Below are 19,631 nucleotides of genomic sequence, written 5' to 3'. Positions count from 1 at the left end.
TATAGATGCTAGAAAATGTCAGATTGAATTATAAATGAAAATAAAAAAATTTAAAATTATAGATCTTGAATACTTATAGGTTAAATACATGATATTAATGTAAAGTTTTTGTTATCAAGTATTAAATTTTATTGTGTAATTAAATGTTCCTTAGTAAGAGCATTAAAACAAAGAGAATTAAAACATTTATATGGCATGTATTATCAGTTTTTATTTATTAGTATAACTAATTAATGTATACATTAATTAATTCATGTAAATTAGTATCTTAGGTTAAAGTCAGATAGTTGTTGCTATGTATTTTTATTATAGTCTTCCATATAAATGAAATTTTCTTGACAAAATTTTAAAAAGCGAGAATTCAACTAATATTTATAATTTCAATAATATGATTCACATGCTCTGTATTGATTCTTTGCATGCAGTTAGAATCCTGAAAATCAATTGTAACCCTTATTTTTCATTATCACTCACAGACAAATAATTGGTGATTTCTCTCAGGTACTTATAGTAGATTTCTTTTAACCATTGCCCTGTCAAAGAAACAAGTTACTTTGATCTTAAATTTGCTAGACCTTCTAAAACCTCCAGAAGCAATGATTTGTGAGCAGCATAAGTAATTGCTGGTTCATTTGAAATGAAATAAAATGCAAGGAGCAGAAACTGTTATGAAATAAGCAACTTTTGGTTATTGTTTGCTCTGAACTATTTTTTAGAAGATACTGATTCTTATTTGCTTCTTCTTTAGTATTTAATACTTTTTTTTTTCTCAAATTTATGAGTCTCTTTCTGTCTTCAGATACATACTTTAGTTGCCATTCTGCAAGTGATTTTTTTCTCTTGAAATAAAACTGTCAAGCATGCTAAAAAATACTGCTGAAAGTTACTAAGTGATAGGAAAATAGGAATTTGAGACAAATTTAAAAGTGCTTGATTCGACAGTGGCTTGTTCCTCATTTTTAAAGTTTAGATTCTTTATGAGGGAAATTTTACCAGTTCTATTTTCTACACAGATTATTTTTGAAATTATTATCTCATATGCATGCACTCAACATGACTTGTAATTTAATGTAAACATCTGCCATCATTATGTTCCCAAATATGATTTTATGATATCAGCTTTCCCAGAGGAATATGAGGCAGTTCTCCACAATCATATGTGAAGTAGATTTTCCTGCTTTTCTTGCTGGCAGGCAAATGGACTGCACACTTGATAGCTTATTGGATTTCTTGTTCTTTCATACTAAAGTAGTCACTTTATGAACGCCAATAAAGGAGAAGTTAGCTGCAAAATGTAGAGGCAGAGGAATAAGGGGGGAAAGTTGATCTAGACATTATAAGTATGAATGTAATCCAATCATTTTATATACAGCAAATACACGCTTTGAATGATCTGTGTAACAACTATACTCATGCCCAGTTCACACTCATATGTACACAGTTGTACTGCAGAGCATCTCAGAAAGTTAGAAGGAGACATTATGCAATGACTTCTTTTTTAATTAGCTAAGTGTATGAATATGTGTGGTTGTATGAATGTTAATACCACAGGAGTTACTGTCTAAGAGGTGAGGTGATTGTGAGCTATCTGACTTGGGCACTAGAAACTAAGCTCCAAGAACTCATCTCCCCAGCCTCTAGAATGATGACATCCTCCTCCTCCTCTTCCTCCTCTTCCTCCTCCTCCTTCTCCCCTTCTCTTTTTTGGAAAGAACCGTACATCCAAACATTTAGTGGATTTTTAAAATAATCATTAATATGTTTGTCAACTTTTGCCTTTCTTCATGTCACAAAATCTCAAGGGTTCTTTTGAGGAACATATAACTTAATAGCAAGACATTAGAAATAAGCAAAACTCATACTTGGGAAATCAGTAAAGATAGAACAGCAATAACAAAATATAACAGGGTGAGATTATGCAAAAGTGTTTTTGCTAATACTCATTAATATTCATTATTTGTATAGATTCTTATTAGAGAATGCATTAAAATTATTTCAAGAGAATAGGATACATCATTAAATTAAGATTATGCATTGTTTTTAATAAAGCTTCAGTCACTGGTTATCTCTCCATTAAGACTTACTTCCTCATTCTATTAAATGTTCTAATAGGAGAACGTAAGCCAACACAGGAAGTTGCTAGGAAGTGGAAGCTGTGCTATTAGGGGCCCACTTTACTATCATTTTATCTCTCACCCAGGACAGAATTATAAAGAGCAATGTATTATGTGGGTTTTTACATTTAACATGTCCTGGAGGAATAAACTAATTAATTCTAATACCTATGACCAAGAATATTTGAATTTGTGGGATGCATAAATTGATAGGTTTCCTCATTTACACGAGAGTTTTGTTTGGCATAAATATAATAGCATAGTAAATAACATGTATTTAAATACAACGTGTAAAGTTTTCATATTTGATATGTGCATATTACTGTTCATGTCAAAATATCCAGTGACTAAAATAATGGACAGTTTTGTCCTTGAAGATCACCACAGGCTTCTATGTATTCCTCCCCACTTCCCCCAACTTTCATCTCTCAACCACACATTAAACCTAGTGGAACTTTTATCCATATTGTATTCATTTTTATTGAGCTTTATACAATTAAGATTTCAGAATTCTTTGTGTATTTTGGAGACACACCACTAAATCTTGTTCTCTCTTCCACTTTTATGTATGTTTAAGTAGAAAATGAATTTCTATGTGGTTTACGATTTTTGTACCTCTAATTCCTAAACCAAATCACAGATGCCTCTAATATTTCTCTAGACTATTCATAGGACTCAACTGCATTTGGAAGGGACATATGGCCAGGGTGAATTTATTTCAAAATATGGTTTAAGGTGCATGTGAGTTTCTCTGTTCTGTGCATAGATAGTCAGGTAGCCTTTGGTGGATGGTCCTTCATTTCCCTCTACTGAAAATTTTCCATATGTAAAATAAATCCCCCCCCCGAAAACTTCTAGATATGCATTTGATTTTATTTCTGAACTAGCTTCTCTGTTATCTGATTTTCTCTCTTCATGTGAATGACTTACTGTCCTCAACATTATTTTTAAAATAAGACTCAAATTGACATGATAATGTCAGAGACTATTTTTGTATATTGAATATTTTGTGTACAGATTTTAGAGTTAGCTTAATCATTCATACTACAATGAAGCCTACAAAAGTTTGAGAGAAGTAGCAAGCACTTTATAGTTAAATATGATTAAATTTCACATTGCAGTAATAGAGAGTGCTTCACTCATGAACCAAATATACTTAAGATTTCTTTAGTTGAGTGAAGTTTTGTAACATGTAAGAGGTACATATTGTTTTGAAGCTGATTCTGGAAATGTTTAATCTTTTAAGTGATGTAGCTTTTAAATTTATTTATGTTTGCTAACTTAGTAGTAGAAAACAATTCCTAGAGATATCTTTTTTTTTTTTTTTCAAACCAAGCATTGCCTGCCTTTGTTGTTAAATGTATTTGCAAAGGCATTTGATTACTAGAGCCTCTTGGATCATAGGGCAGGAGGTCCTCAACCTAGTAACGAGGCATATTTACAGGTCAGTCTAAGAAAGAAAACATTTCCCCCCGGAAAGCAGGTCAGTAGGCTTCCTTCTCATTTGCTTTGCTGCTCGTTCTTGCTGTGAAACTTATTATATGAAGAGCATCTGTCCAGCTCTCTTCATATCGCACTGTTGGGATTGGTTTTCAGGGTACTGAGTGTTTGTCTAAGTCCCTTCCTTTTTCAGAGGATTTTCCTGCCTTTTCTCAAGTTCCATAAAAGTTAATACAGGTTAGGGTATTAGTTTACAAATATTAAGTAATTTTAATCCCCTCCTAATTCTTCTAGACCTATAAAAACAATTGCTATTTTTGCAGCCATGCAATCATACTATATTCACTTATCGTTTTGAGAAACCTTTTGGTTGACAGCATCTTATTCCTACACGGGCACAAACTAATCTGTGAGAAGAGCGGTTTTTTGGTTTGTTTTTCCCTGAGTGGATGCTTTTTATTTGTAATTCTTGCCCTTTACACTAGATATAATCTTCAAGAATATGATAAACAGTATGTGAATATTGTGTCTTAAATTCATAAATTTCATACTATATTTTGTTTCATATTTTTGAACCTGTAACTATTCATGAATTTTGTTTTGTATTGGTTTCACAGTAATGATTTGAGTACTTCAGGTCTTACCTTCAATATTTGTTTGACAGGACCAGAACTGTGATTATTTTGGGGTAATTAGCCCTCCTACCCATTCTCACCAGGTTATTACTGGCTAACTTCTTGGCATGAATATGTGGCTGGAAGCAGAAGGTACTGCCAGCCTCTGTGACTGCCACCCTTCCTTGAATTCCTACTGACATTTAATTAACAATGAAATGAATTATTTTATGAAAATGTTTATTGCATAGTGACTATTCAACCTGCACTGTTTCCTGAAGCAAAATCACAGAGGTGATAAGACAATACAAACAAAATCCACCTTGGTGAAATTTACATTAGAACGTTTTAGGGTTTTTAAGAAATTTAAAATTCTTTGCAATTGCAAAGTTATCCAAAAGGTATATTTAAATACAGTTGGAAGAACATTCTAAGGGTTTGCTGAATATACACATTGGAAGCAAGGGGAAGAACCCATCCCTGTGAAAATGAAAGAATGCATTGTGAAATAGCTGGAGGTAGGGAAGGGCTCTCACACTGTACTGTATGACCTGCCGTTTCCCCTTAGGCTGTTTACATAGAGCACACTCTTCCAACAGCCTAAGACTATCTTAGCAGTACCTTTCCAAATGATTTTATTACATTCATCACAATTTATATATTGATCTTGAGAATAATTACTTGTATGGCAGACAATGCCCAGGAAAAGTGCAAAAGGAAACAATTTCCTTCTGGGTACCAGGCACACAATAGTCACACTTCAGGTACTGTTAGGGTGACCTTCAAAGCCACTGTGGCTTTTAGCCCCAGCTATGACAACACTGAATGAACAATCTCAATTTTGCTACCCCTTAGGTTTGGAAACAGATGAACCTGGATGGAGAGGAATCAGGGAGTGCATTGTTAGGAATGCTTCCTGACACAGTTCCTGCAGACATTTGAGACAGAACAGAGCTTGTCTGCTTCGCTAAATTTTCTGAGTTACTTAGACATGGATACCATTCCATTTGCAAAACTTCTACTATCTTTTGGATATGCTTTCACAAATACTCTGGGCTTTCTTACGCTTTTTTTGTCTAAAACTACCCCAAATATTCTACCCTGTGGCCGTTTCCCTGACTCGTGGCTGCTTCTTGCCCTTCACTTCTTGTCTCTGTCTAATAAAATATGTTTAAGCTTCCTTCTTAGTCTTTAAGTTATTTTATCAACAAGACTTAAACCTAATTAGGAATCTGAATTTGTCTGGTAATAGTGGTATTCCTACTTAGTTCACAGTGGTATAATACATGTATACTCCAGTTATACCTACTATAAAATAGCAGGAAGGTAATAATACCAACAATAATCATACAGCTAGCCTCAATAGATCACATTCAGTGAAGTGTCAAGTACTTCATATGTTCTAATAATTTAGTAACCCAAGTTACCCAGAGATCAGAATACTATGGATTAGAATCCCAGATAAGTAAACTGAGCCAAGGCATGTTACCCAGTTCCTGTGGTTAAGAGCAGGTTATAAAGAACAACATAATCGCACAAACTCGGTGGCTCTAGAGTTGACATATTCCTGTATATATTTTCAACAAGAGATAATCCACAAAAGAAAAAACCCTGAAGCACACAAACATTTGAAGTACGAAAAACAAACATACTGCCATTAAGTTGTTTTCAGGACATATATCCTTACAAGAAAGTCTAATTTAATCCTTAGAATACTTACTCTTTTTTCTTCTCAAGATTGACACTTTCTTTCAAACTGTATCCTCTGTTTAGTTTACTTTTACACTTCAAAGACCCATGGATCACACATCAATAATATTCTTCTATGTTTTAGGTCTCAAGTTCAGTTCAGATGAGTCCTCACATTTCCCTCAATTCGCAACCACACTCTGCCTTATCTCTGTGCCTCTTAACTCCACATAACATTATTCATTTTCAAGATTTAAGGATAGAGGAACATTTCACTTTGCAAGGCAAACTCCTTTGCATGCTAGGTAGTTGGAAACACTTGTAAGAAAACACATTTATGATAACTAATTAATAATTAGGTGTAATATTATAATGCTGATCATTGGATAAATTTCCTAATTACAATGCTCTCTCAAACCTATATTGATTTCTTAGTTTGTTAGAAGTTATTTACAGAAACTGATAAACACAATAAGTCTTCAAACATTCAGTGCTTTGAGTTATCAGACAGTTTTCACCACACACAGGAGTAAACAACTTCAAATAATATACAAACTAACCAACAAACTGATGAGAAATGCTTATTTATTGCATTCTTACCACTGTTTTCTTTATCTTCCTTATTCCTTCTTTCCCTAACTCCCATACTTCCTCCTTCCTTCACTTCCTTCCTTCCTTCCTTCCTTCCTTCCTTCCTTCCTTCCTTCCTTCCTTCCTTCCTTCCTTCCTTCCATGTCTTACAAAGGTCTTGCTATGATTCTCAGGCTATAGAAGTCTCAACCTAGTAGGTTCTAGCCATCTCCTGCTTCTACTTAGCATCCTATGTAGCTGAAGTGCAAAGCATGTACTGGTCCTGCTCTGCCCCTTGCTTTTCTTTTGTTTTGTATCCAATCTCAGTCTAAAATTTCTATAGAGGAGGATGTCACCAAATTTTGATTTACACATAAGAAAGTATAAATTATACAATTAAACATTATACTTATGTTACTTTGCATATGTTCCTATTTAATATACAGAATATTTGATTAAATTTGCTATGCATTTTAATAACTCTTATTTATTGACTTTCCTGTACTTTTTAGGATATTGATCAAACTGACAAAGATACAACAGAACTAGCCTGAGAAAACATGCTTACCTTTAAAGAAGACGAAATTTCCGTCACTGTTTTCATAAACTGCATCAATACTGGGAGGAAGGCCCCGCCAGAAGTAAGTAATTTGCATTGGGTATCCATCCATCACCCTGTTGTTTCTCACTCGCCAAAACCACTGGTCCTAAAAAGTAGGCAAAAGCATTGCTCAGCATCCTTCAGGCCTCATCAGCATTGGCTGGATAAACATGCATTGAACAGTTTTAAAGCAAATCAAGTATTCTTATTCTCTTTCATCAACATAACCTGAAAGAGCACTAATATTTCATAGTAAACTAGCTAGAAACCCTTTAATCTCCAAACCAAACTGTATAAATGACTATTATGTCAAAATACTCTAGGTTACCATTTGTCATTATCTTAGCATTTTCAAGATGGAAAATCAGAAGAACAATGTCCTGCCTAGTGGTGGGAAGGGGGTTTGTGATCGCAACTATGACATGAGTACCTTATATGCACAGGGGTATTTTTGCACACACACAGTATACTCATACTTCAGATGCTGAGGAATGAACAGAAGTATCATATTTCTCTGAATGCCCATATTATAGCTACTGTGTGTCATGATAGATCAGCCAATATATCTGGGACTGGTAAATAATGGTAACTCTTTATAAGCAAATTCATCTTGAAAAAAAAATCATCACTGCAGATTTAAATGACATTGCAAAATGCTTTACTTCCCCCAGTTTTAGAACATGACACATACCTATACTTAGTCAAGTTTATAACATGATCTGGCTCATTGTAGCAGTTTATGAAGTTAATGAGTTATCAATTAGACTTAACATGTATGTACTTTGACATAAGTCTGTACTACTAGACAGAAAAAAGCAAAATGTAACAGAAATCTGCAAAAAATTCCTGAACAGAACACCAATGGCTCAGGCTCTAAGATCAACAAATACCAAATGGGACCTCATGAAACCAAAAAGCTTCTGTAAGGGATAGGACACTCTCAATAGAACAAACCAGCCACCTACAGATGGGGAAAAGAACTTTCCCAACCCTACATCAGTTAGAGGGTTAATAACCAAAATATACAAAGAACTCTAGAAGGTGGACTCCAGAAAACCAAATAGCCCTATTTAAAAAATGGTGTACAGAGTTAAACAAATAATTCTCTACTGAGGAATCTTGAATGGTCTGGAATCATCTAAAGAAATGGTCAACATCATTGGTCATCAGGGAACTGCAAATCAACAACCCTGAGATTCTGCCTTATATCAATCAGAGTGGCTAAGATCAAAAACTCAGGTGAGGGCAGATGCTGGCAAGGATGTGGAGAAAGATCCTTTGTTGATGGTGGGATTGCAAACTGGTGCAACCACTTTGGAAATTAATTTGGCAGTTCCTCAGGAAATTGGAAATAGTTCTACCTGAAGACGCAGCTATAGCACTACTGGACGTATACCCAAAAGACGCTCCAATGCATAACAAAGGCTCAAACTCTACTATATTCATAGCAGCCTTAATTGTAATAGTGAGAAGCTGAAAACAACTCAGATGTCCCCCAGTGAAAAAACTGATATGGAAAATACAGCATATTTACACAATGGAACACTACTCTTCTATTAAAAATGAGGACTTCATGAATCTTGTAGGCAAATGGATAAAACTAGAAAATATCATCCTGAGTGAGGTAACCCAGACCCAAAAGGACAAACATGGTATGTACTCACTAATACATGAATATTATCTCAAAAGCTCAGACTATCCACAATTGAACTCACAGACCATATGGAGCTTAACAAGAAGGAAGGCCAAAGTGTCGATGCTTCAATCCCACTTAGAATGACAAAAAAATAAATACAGGAAGGGAGGGACCTAGGTGGGAGAGTAGAGAGGGATGGAAAATGGGGAGCAGGGTCAGGTATGGGATGAGACAAGAGAGAAGTAGAGGGCTAAGAGAATGATTAGAAATATGTAGCAGTGGAGGGGTGGTGTGGGGAACAAGTGGGTGGGGAACCACTAGAAAGTCCCAGATGCTAGGGAAGTGAGAGTATCCCAGGAAAAATTGGGGATGACATTAGATGAAATACCCAACATTGGGGAGATAGAACCTGAAGAGACCACCTCCAGTAGACAGGCATGGTCCCCAGTTGAGGGATAGGGCTACCCACCTATCTCAAAATCTTCAACCCAGATTTGGTACTATCTAAAGAAAGTGTAAGAATAAAGAAAGAAAAAAAAAAAAAAGAAGAAGGAGAGACTGAAGGAAAGGCCATCCAAAGATTGCCCCATGTTGTGATCCATCCCATCCATTGACACCAAACCCCAACATTGTTGCTGATACAAAAGTACTTGCAGACAGGAGCCAGGTATATCTGTCCTGTGAGAGGCTCTGCCAGCATCTTACTAAGACAGATGCAGATACTCACAGCCAACCATAGGACTGAGCCCTGGATCCCCAATGGAAGAATTAGGGCAAGAACTGAAGGAGCTGAAGGGGATTGCAATCCCATAGAAAGAACAACCATACCAACTAACCCAATGGCTCAGAACTCCCAGGAAATAAGCCACCAACCAAAGGGTATTATATATGAGTGCATTCGTGACTCCTGTTACATATGTAGCAGAGGACTGCCTTATCTGGCATCAACTGGGGGGGTTGGGGATCTCTTGTTCCTCTGAAAACTTGTTGCCCCAGTCAAGGGAGATGCTAGAGGAGTGAGGAAGGAGTAGGTAGGTAGGTGGGAGTGGACCCTCTTAGAGGCAGATGGGAGGGGAATGGGGTGGGAGTTTGTGGAGGGGAGATAGGTAAGGGGGGCATTTGAAATGTAAATAAATAAAATGATTAATAAAGTAAAACAAAACAAAACAAAACAAAACAAACAAACAAACAAGCAACAACAACAAAATAGAATGGCTAGGAACCACCCACTGTGGTTCCTAGGATTTACTCAGGTATTCATATATGGTCTTCCTAAACCTGTCCCACTGCACCTTCTCCTTTGTCTAGCTAATATGGCTTATCTTCTCTACAAATACAATTATAAAACACAAAACAACAAAAAAAAAAACCCAGTAACATCATTATTGTCTCTGAATTCACATCCTATTCTTGTCTTGTTTCTTAATAACCTTGTCATTTTTGTCAGCACACTAGTTCTTGATTTAATTACCAACTAATATCTAAATCTCAATGTGATTAGTATACTAACTACAGAGGAATGTCATAGGTATGGGGACATGTGGACTCCCATATTCAAGTTATTATTATTTCCTACAAATCAAAAATTTTGCTCATTAAGAAAAAGAGCAAGGTTTTTCAGATGAAAGAAGTTTTGCCCTATCTCCCGAGGTTATGATAAAGGAAATACTTTCTGGGAAAGAGGGAATCTTCAGTGGACCTGCCTGCAAACTCTGAGGGAGGGATCTCTAGGTAGTAGCTCTTATAAGTTGTCATTCACATTTGGGTGATATAGCTGAGTCACCTATTCTCCTGAATGTTTCCACATGATCTTATTAGTTCACCATGGTAATATTAGGCCAAATAATATTTTTCTTTTTTTAAATCTGCCATTGGCAATTTTTGGAATGAACAAATACGTATTAATATGTGCTTGGAAAAGTTATACAGCAACCTAAAATACTGAAAGAGACCCATATATATTTAACAGGCAAACTTCTCAATGTATATATATATTTTTTTTTTACAAAATCACCATTAAGATTATATATGTGATTTTAAAAATATTTTTTATTAGGTATTTTCCTCATTTACATTTCCAATGCTATCCCAAAAGTCCCCCATACCCTACCCCCCCCCCACACCTCTACCCACCCACTCCCACTTTTTGGCCCTGGCGTTCCCCTGTACTGGGGTATATAAAGTTTGCATGTCCAATGGGCCTCTCTTTCCAGTGATGGCTTACGAGGCCATCTTTTGATACATATGCAGCTAGAGTCAAGAGCTCTGGGTTACTGTTTAGTTCATAATGTTGTTCCACCTATAGGGTTGCAGATCCCTCTAGCTCCTCCATTGGGGGCCCTGTGATCCATCCAATAGCTGACTGTGAGCATCCACTTATGTGTTTGCTAGGCCCCAGCATAGTCTCACAAGAGACATCTATATCAGGGTCCTTTCAGCAAAATCTTGCTAGTGTATGCAATGGTGTCAGCGTTTGGAGGCTGATTATGGGATGGATCCCTGGATATGGCAGTCTCTAGATGGTCCATCCTTTTGTCTCAGCTCCAAACTTTGTCTCTGTAACTCCTTCCATGGGTATTTTGTTCTCAATTCTAAGAAGGGGCAAAGTGTCCACACTTTGGTCTTCGTTCTTCTTGAGTTTCGTGTGTTTTGCAAATTGTAACTTATATCTTGGGTATTCTAAGTTTCTAGGCTAATATTTACTTATCAGTGAGTACATATCATTTGAGTTCTTTTGTGATTGGGTTACCTCACTCAGGATAATGCCTTCCATGTTCAACCATTTGCCTAGGAATTTCATAAATTCATTCTTTTTTGATTTTTGAAATCAAAAACTATTTATTTTGCCTGCCAAGCTGACTTACTATCATAGCATTCTAAACAAGAGAATGCATTCCTTGTTTAAAGATATTAGAAAAATACCTTTGCAAATATAGATTTGTGATGTTCTCAATGGCCTAAGCTGCATAGACTGTGACATTGGGTGTTTAATAGTCAACAAAAGTAGAACTGCTTCCTAAATGGCCAAAGTTAAGCTTTTATTATAAAATTCTGCAACAGACCATCCAAATATTAGAAGTTAAATGGAATAACTGTGAAAATTTAAAAATTTGGGGGCATAAAACAAGTTTAAAATACAAATTTATACCCATACATACACACATACACACACACACACACACACACACACACACACACACACACACATAGACACACACACGATTAAGCTAACACTTGGAAATATTGTTTTGTTCTCATGTAATGTGGTTATTAAGAGAACAGAAAATATCTTTAGCAAAATTAAAGATTAAGGCAAACAAAGAGACAGATGTTTACATCTATATAAAAATGGTTTAATTATATAGCAAATATCTATTTGAGAAATAAAATCTAAAAAAAAAGAGAACAAAAACCCAAAATGTAAGATTCATGAATATTATACAAAAGAGAAAGATAAAAATGAAGAAAGAAAGAAATTATGAATGAAAGAAAATAAAAGAAATGAAAAGAAATAAAAGGTGTGTGAACACAGAAAGAGAGATGCAAAGGAACTTTTAGCCAGTTAAGAAGTAGAAACTATTATGTGATACAATCATTTTTATCAGATAAGCTTTAATATTATGCTTAGTAGATATGGTGTCTCTCACATCTTACTGATATGGCACCCCACTTGTGAATGGCAACATATGATGACATTATCTATGTATTTTTTCTTCTACTCACAAATCCTTCTCTAGTAATTATGGCACATCAAGACAGAGCTTCCCCAATGGACAACTATAATGTAATATGATACAATAGAACTGTATTTTTTAGGATCTCCTTTTAAATGTTACCTGTGATATGAAATTATGATATCATGTTAAGGGTGATAAGAAAAATTGTCCATGTATAATAATTCAGTTACACGGAATTTTATATACACTCAAACACACACAGAATGTAAATATTGCTTATGCTTACATTTACATACCAAATACATATAAGAAAAAGAGACACTAATGGTAAAATGTAGATTCCTTGGTGCTTTTGTTCATTGTATTTTTGAGAAATGTTCATAAACACATCTTAAAAAGAAGTATTCACTATTAAATCCTGAAATATACAGGCAATACACAGGCCACAAATAGACATACAATGGATAAATAACAATTCTAATGAGTAAACAGAAGTTTATCAAATCTTCATTCAATCTGTGCCATTATTTATCACAGCCAATTTCAACAGCAAGTTAATGATGACCCCTGCTCACCAAGCCATACACTCCTACTTCATAGTCCTTGCATTACCCTACCCTGGGGCATGGCGCCTTTACAGGACCAGTGGATCTGTAGAGGAGCTTTGGACAGTGGCTCAATATGTAACCATAGGTGACTAGAGTTCAGCATATAGACCAAGCTGACTTCAAACTCATGAAGATCCTCCTGCATGTGTCTAAGACAAATATATTAATACCACATAATTAAATTAATATGTGCTATGTTTGATCATAATAGTTGTATGCTACAACATAAAGTTGAACATGGTGAAACCATACAAATAGCATCATTAGTTTTATCTATCTATCTATCTATCTATCTATCTATCTATCTATCTATCTATCTATCTATCTATCTATCTATCTGTTTATTTTTTGAGACAAGTTTTTTCTATTTAGCCCTGGCTGTCCTGAAACTCACTCTATAGACCTGGCTGGCCTCGAACTCAGAAATCCACCTGATTCTGCCTCCAAGTGCTGGGATTAAAGGTGTGAGCCAGCACCATCTGGCAGTCATTAGCTTTATTTTTAAACTGTACTGTTTAGGTTAGGTATAGGAGAAATGTTTACAGGGCTTCACTATATTTCAAGAAAGCGAAGGAATCTATGCATATTCATTAGATATATTACTCTTCAAGGTTGGGGAAGAAAAATTAAGATGATAACTTGAAGAACAAAAAGTAGAGTGTAAGGTAAGCGTAATTAGATGTGCCTTGCAAGAGTAATGTGCTTCTAAGAGGCTGGTAGTATCTTGTTTCTTTAGCTGACATATTTATTTATTTATTTATTTATTTATTTATTTATTTATTTATTTATTTAAATACTAGGGTTCAATATTTATTTATTTATTTAAATACTAGGGTTTAATATTTATTTATTTATTTATTTATTTATTTATCAATCTATCTAAATACTAGGATTCAGGCTATTTAAGGCAACCATTAGAATAAGCTTCCTACTAAGATAGTCATGAATGTGTGCAATGATATTTTTTGTCTGATGTTTTTTTACACTCCAGATTTTATCCCCCCTCCCCCACACACATCAATGATTTTGTTATGAAGAATTTCACAGCTCACTGATAATAGACTGACCAGAGAGAATTCTGGGAATAAGAATGCAGAGGTCCATCTGCATTGGGCAAAGACTTTGCACAATGTCCACATCTTTTGAAAAATGATCAATGCATAGACCCACTGTAATAGCAGAAAAAGTAACATATTACCAAGTTGCTTTCCAAAACATTTTTGAACGTAATAATTTAGGAAAATTTCTAAAGTATTTTAAAGGAGTCATTCTTTACAGTTAACCTTTGAATTTAGAGAGGCAAATTCTTGAGTAAATAAAATGAATGAAGATGTTTGTAAGTAAAGGAGCTAACATTTCAGAATATTATAAAATATTATGCTTACTACTGTTCCAAATTGATATAGTAATTTGTGAAGTTTGGAAATCTTTATAAAATTCCTGTAGTTTTAGGGTAGATTATTATGAAAAAATTCTGGATGTTTAAATGATGTAGTTGATGTGGGTCACTCTCTTATTCATTAGTATTTATTAAATAATGACATAGTGCATACAATTAAAGCTTAAATGCTGATAAACATTGATGTAGGACTTAGTGATGGACATGCAATAACATAAACATATATTTTATCTGATTTCCACACAAATTAATGACCAGTAATGAAGTGTTCCTTCATTCTCCCCAGCACTGAAAGACCTTAGGAGGAAGTAGGAGACACAGACTGCTGCCTTTGTTCCACTTATTGGTCCTTCTGCCTTTTCTCAGGATTCTTCTCCAATCCATGCTTGTTTAGAGTATGCATAGTAATGGTTATGGGACAAAGGATTTACTACAAAGATACACCATCCAATGTACTTCATTTGTGGGTTTTGTATCATCAAACTCCATACATAATTGCAAAACACAGCAACATTAATATTTAACATTTTCCACTTCTAGGATTGGAATATCTGAAATATTGGCAGGGTGATGGAATTCCAGTTCAGATATCTAAAGTTAGGTGCTATAAAACACCAAGCAACCCATTCAGTACATTGGATTATAATATCTATCTATCTATCTATCTATCTATCTATCTATCTATCTATCTATCTATATCTCAATACAAGAAAACCTCCTTTAAATTGTATATTCAATGTGACAGACCAAAAGTGAATGCAAATTGTATTATAGTTACCTCTATAACAATGGAAGCAATGTTTCACGGAATATAATGAGCTGCAAAACAGCTTTCATTAGAAAATTTTCAAGAGAAAATTTTCACTTGTCATAAAAATTGCTCAATGTAGTCCTATTTTTTCAAGTTATGCAACACAATGGTTTTGGTGTAGAGCTTTTGAGACACTCTTTCTTTAAAGTACTGGCTAGCTTTGAATTTTCTGTATAGAACAGGCTGGTTTTAAATATATAGTTTATTATCCTGCCTTCACTTATAGACTTAATTGAACTTTTGGCAACAATTCAAAGTTTCCTTTACACTTAATTCTTTTTTTTTTTTTCCTGAGGAGTATAAAGTTTTGTTCTTTTCATCAGACTTTTTTTTTCTCTAAATTTCTATTTCTTGTTCTGGTTCCATACAACTTCACTCATCTACTAAAGCACTACAACTTTCAGCCTGTGTGCATTCAAAGACAGAAAAGTCAAAATAAACCAACAGGCTTCCTTTATGGTTTCAACCTTACACTGACTGGTTGTTCCACACCCCACAGAGACAGAAACTCATTGTGCTTTTTGTCTTTCATGCTCAAACATAATCCACTGGATGGACATTACCAATTGGGAAGCATGGTTTTCCTGCTCCCATTTCTAACAGACTCATATTGCCTTTGAGTTGGCACTCCTACTTATTGCCATTAGTACCTTCTTGCGCCTGGCATCCTGGGCACTGTGCCAACACCTAGTCATGCTGTAGGTTTGGGGGGTGGGAAAAGACTCATGATATGACCCTGGAAGCATCAAAGTTGTAAGACCACACTCGAGAGTTTATTGTCATCTTGTTCATGAACCAACCATATTCTTTTTCGACAGACCTTACCATAACATAAGCAGAAACACCTTGGGTTGGAAGATGCAGAAAGGAGAGCAAATGTGAGCTTTTAGAACAATGTATCCCACAGAAAAAAAGTCAAGTCTCCATGTAATTGAGCTAGTTCAGAGGCAAAGGGGTAAGAACATATGATGATGTGACCAAGCAGGAATGACCCTGATAAATATTTTATATTTTTAGTGAAAGAGATACAAAGTTACTTGTTAACAAATGATGATTTAAATGCCTATGTTGAATTAGAACTTTGTTCCTAAGGGATAAGGGCAGCTGGGGCAGAGAATTCCCAAGAAGAGCAAGGCAAGGCACCCTGAAAAACTCCTAAGTGAGGTTGTTTCAGTGGTCACTGGCAGTTGTTGCCATAACAGCAGAGACTAACTCTCATTACCATTGCCTAATTGCTTTATGCTAATATGCTCTTGAGAACATTTCTTCTGCTCCCACTGTTCCACTCAGCTCTGTTTACTCAAAAACAGAGTTCAAAAGGTAATTGCCCTTTCTTACACTCCAAGTGAATCCTCAGCAAAGAGCTTGATGGTAAAACCCTTTCTACCAAGGTGCCTGAGGGAAATCAGATGACCTCAATGTTAGAAAATGGAAAGTCCTGAAATCTTGCTTCATGACTATCTGGGAAGAAAAATGTAGAGTAACATGGGATATTTTATGCATCATTAAAATAAGAATAAGCTTCCTAATCATGCTATCCTGTAATGTAGCCTTGGATGTTAATGGAGGTACAGAGAGACCAGAACTCATTGTGTAACAACTAGGCTACCCTGGTATTCATTGTATAATAGTGGCCCACCTGCTTCACACTCATGGCCATCATCCTAGCTCAGCCTTTAGAGCACATGTCTATGCTTTGCCGTTTTTGAAATTTATTTTGAGAAACTAGTAATCTAAAGACTAAAAAATGAGTGAAGTTAAGAACAAAGAAGCTAAGCATAGTGGCAGGTATCATTTGGACATGAAAAGATACTTAGCTAGGATATTTATAGACTAAGAGAAAGTTCAGCAGGCAAGGATGACAGGGAGGATAGTATCTTAACTTTTATAGCTACATTTTTAAAATATATTTTTCAGTTTGAAGTTTTAATTATTTGTTCATTCCATTTTCTTCCTCCAAAGGCTTCCTTGATTCTCCTTCCCCCTTGATTTCTTTCAAATTCTTGGCCTCGTTTTCTTTAATTGTTGTTATATATGTATATGTGTGTTCTTAAACACATACAAATGCAACCTGCTTAGTCTGTATAGTGTCACTCAGTTCTTTGTGTAAGGTTTAGGGCTCCTGAGATTTCTGCATTCTACATGCATGGGTTCATTCTTTTAAGGGTAATAGAGAATATAATGCTGACAAACATTATATGCAACACAGAGGTGAATGACAACAACTACAACAACAATGTCTGTTAGGATGATGGCGAACATACTTTTTCAGGAAAGGAGAAAATATGACATGAAAGCTAGATGGAATTCAAGAAGATATAGTAGGGTGTTATGTTCTAGAACAGTACAGGTAAGCAAAGAGAATGTATTATAGAAGCAACAACATGTAAGTAGGAAATGAACAGAAAGAAGGCATTTAATAGGGCATAGGCAAAAGGGCATTCTCATCCAAATGAAATAACTATACAAACAAGGACTGAAGCAAGGGAGGAAAGAGAGGAAAATTAAAAAGAGCAGTAGAGACCCATGCAGGTTAAGAAAGGTCCAGGAGATGGACAGTGTAGGCCCTAAGTCTAAACGCGAAACTAGAAAACTCTAGAAAGTCTGGGAAGAAGGCAGCTACTGCAAATATTAAAGAAGAAAAAATATGTTAGGTTAAGATGTAAATGGTCAATGATGAAATACATGTGTGCTCTAGAATGTTATGTCAAAGTATTGCAGATAATAAAAATAAGTCAAATTAAGTTTCAGTTGCTAAAAAGGAAGTGAGTTACTGTAGCATATTTATATAGGAAGGAAAACTTCTCCATCCTTAATCATATACTGAATTTCAAATGCCTAGCTATGCTCATTTACAACTTTTATATTTGAGGATATGGTTGAATGTTTGGGTATAATTGCGAATATAAACTCCTGTATAATTTTTTTTTTTGTGAGGAGTCTAATTCACATAGAAGTGTTAGTATAATAAAAATTTTATTGTATTGCTTCTTATATATGGAGAGAAGGGAAAAATCCAGGTTCTCTGCAAGAGCAGCCAGTGTTCTTCAGTGCTGAATCATCTTAGATATGAAAATTAATTACTTTAATTTTGTGACCATCCTTTGTATGCAAAATTAAATAAATCAATGTGAAAACCATTTTGTATTCAGACAGTGGCTTTTCTCATTCAGGATTACTGGCTCAGGTTTCTTTAGCTTCAGGTTACAATTAGATCATTACTTTTGGAAGAGAATTGAATGAATGAGGTTACTGATGCATAACTTGAGTGAATTAATGATTCATTATCCTTATCAACTTTCCAACAGGTCTTCAAAATCATTAGTAATCTCTCTCTCTCTCTCTCTCTCTCTCTCTCATGTGTGTGCGTGTGTGTGTGTGTGTGTGTGTGTGCATGTGTTATGTATTCTACAGTGAGTTTGGATGCTAGAGTAGAATAACATTACTTGCAGTTTCCTACCCTTTTTGGGATAGGGTTCTCCCCACCCCCTTCTGTGTGCACTTTACTAGCTGCTCTATGATACGTTAGATATTTTCCTGTCTCTTATCTTCAACTGGAGGCCCTGTGTTTGGCTTTTCAAAACTAACATCTTTGTGCAAGAACAGCAAGCACTTTAAGCACAGATTAACTCACCTCCACAAAACCATATTTACCAATTAAAATGTACTTTCTTAGTAATAATTATAATTAAAAATGATGTGTTCTCATTCTTACTGTTTTGTACAACTTTTGAAAATGTGAATTATACTGTTTTAAAATCAAGGATAAAAATGGCAAGTGAGCAGGGCGTGGTGGCGCATGCCTTTAATCCCAGCACTCAGGAGGCAGAGGCAGGTGGATTTCTGAGTTTGAGGCCAGCCTGGTCTACAACGTGAGTTCCAGGACAGGCAGGGCTATACAGAGAAACCCTGTCTCGAAAAAAAAATGGCAAGGGAATTAATATAAAGAGGAGCCAAGGAAATATTAAAATATCCACATGAGCTAAATATTATCACATGATTCAATTTTATTCAAAATTAACTCTTAAGAATATAATTCTCATTATTATATGAATGTGTGTCTGAATTCAATATATAAAAGTAGTTAACAGAATAAAACAGTAGTCTGTGCAGAACATGTCACAAATAGAAGTGCCTCATCCTCTTTCCTATCTATGCTTTAGAATACAATCTTCACTCCTGATTTTTCATTAAAGATACAATAAAAATTATCGTTATAGATGTTTTCTTTGAAAAATCTTTATGAAAAAATATTAATAGTAAGTAATCACCAGACATAGATACATGTTCCTGTTTTTCTAGCAGTCCAGAAACAAGAGGATTATCTATTTGAGACCTGCCTGATTAACATTGCATGACTCATTTTTAAAGAACAAAATAAAAAACACAATGACCTCATTTATATGTTTACAAACTCAGTCTTAAAAAAACATCATTGATGAATTAAGAATATAAATCCAAGATTATATAAA

General features: G+C 35.0%; 1 protein-coding gene across 5 annotated transcripts in view; it reads right to left on the bottom strand.

Annotated features, from left to right (window-relative positions):
* The window catches only part of Mmp16 (matrix metallopeptidase 16), a 264,408-nt gene that overhangs the window by 17,016 nt on the left and 227,761 nt on the right, over positions 1-19,631 (bottom strand). For all 5 annotated transcript variants that reach the window (NR_135158.2, NR_166735.1, NM_001379518.1 and 2 more), the window contains one exon: positions 6,996-7,134. Coding sequence is in view for 3 of the 5 variants with exons in the window: in NM_001379518.1 (NP_001366447.1) it covers positions 6,996-7,134 (139 nt within the window). In the remaining 2 variants the exon portion in view is untranslated. The remainder of the gene's footprint in view (positions 1-6,995; positions 7,135-19,631) is intronic.

This window comes from Mus musculus, chromosome 4 (assembly GCF_000001635.26).
Source record: "Mus musculus strain C57BL/6J chromosome 4, GRCm38.p6 C57BL/6J".
Classification (NCBI taxonomy): Eukaryota; Metazoa; Chordata; class Mammalia; order Rodentia; family Muridae; genus Mus; species Mus musculus.
This window is presented reverse-complemented; position numbering and strand designations above follow the sequence as displayed.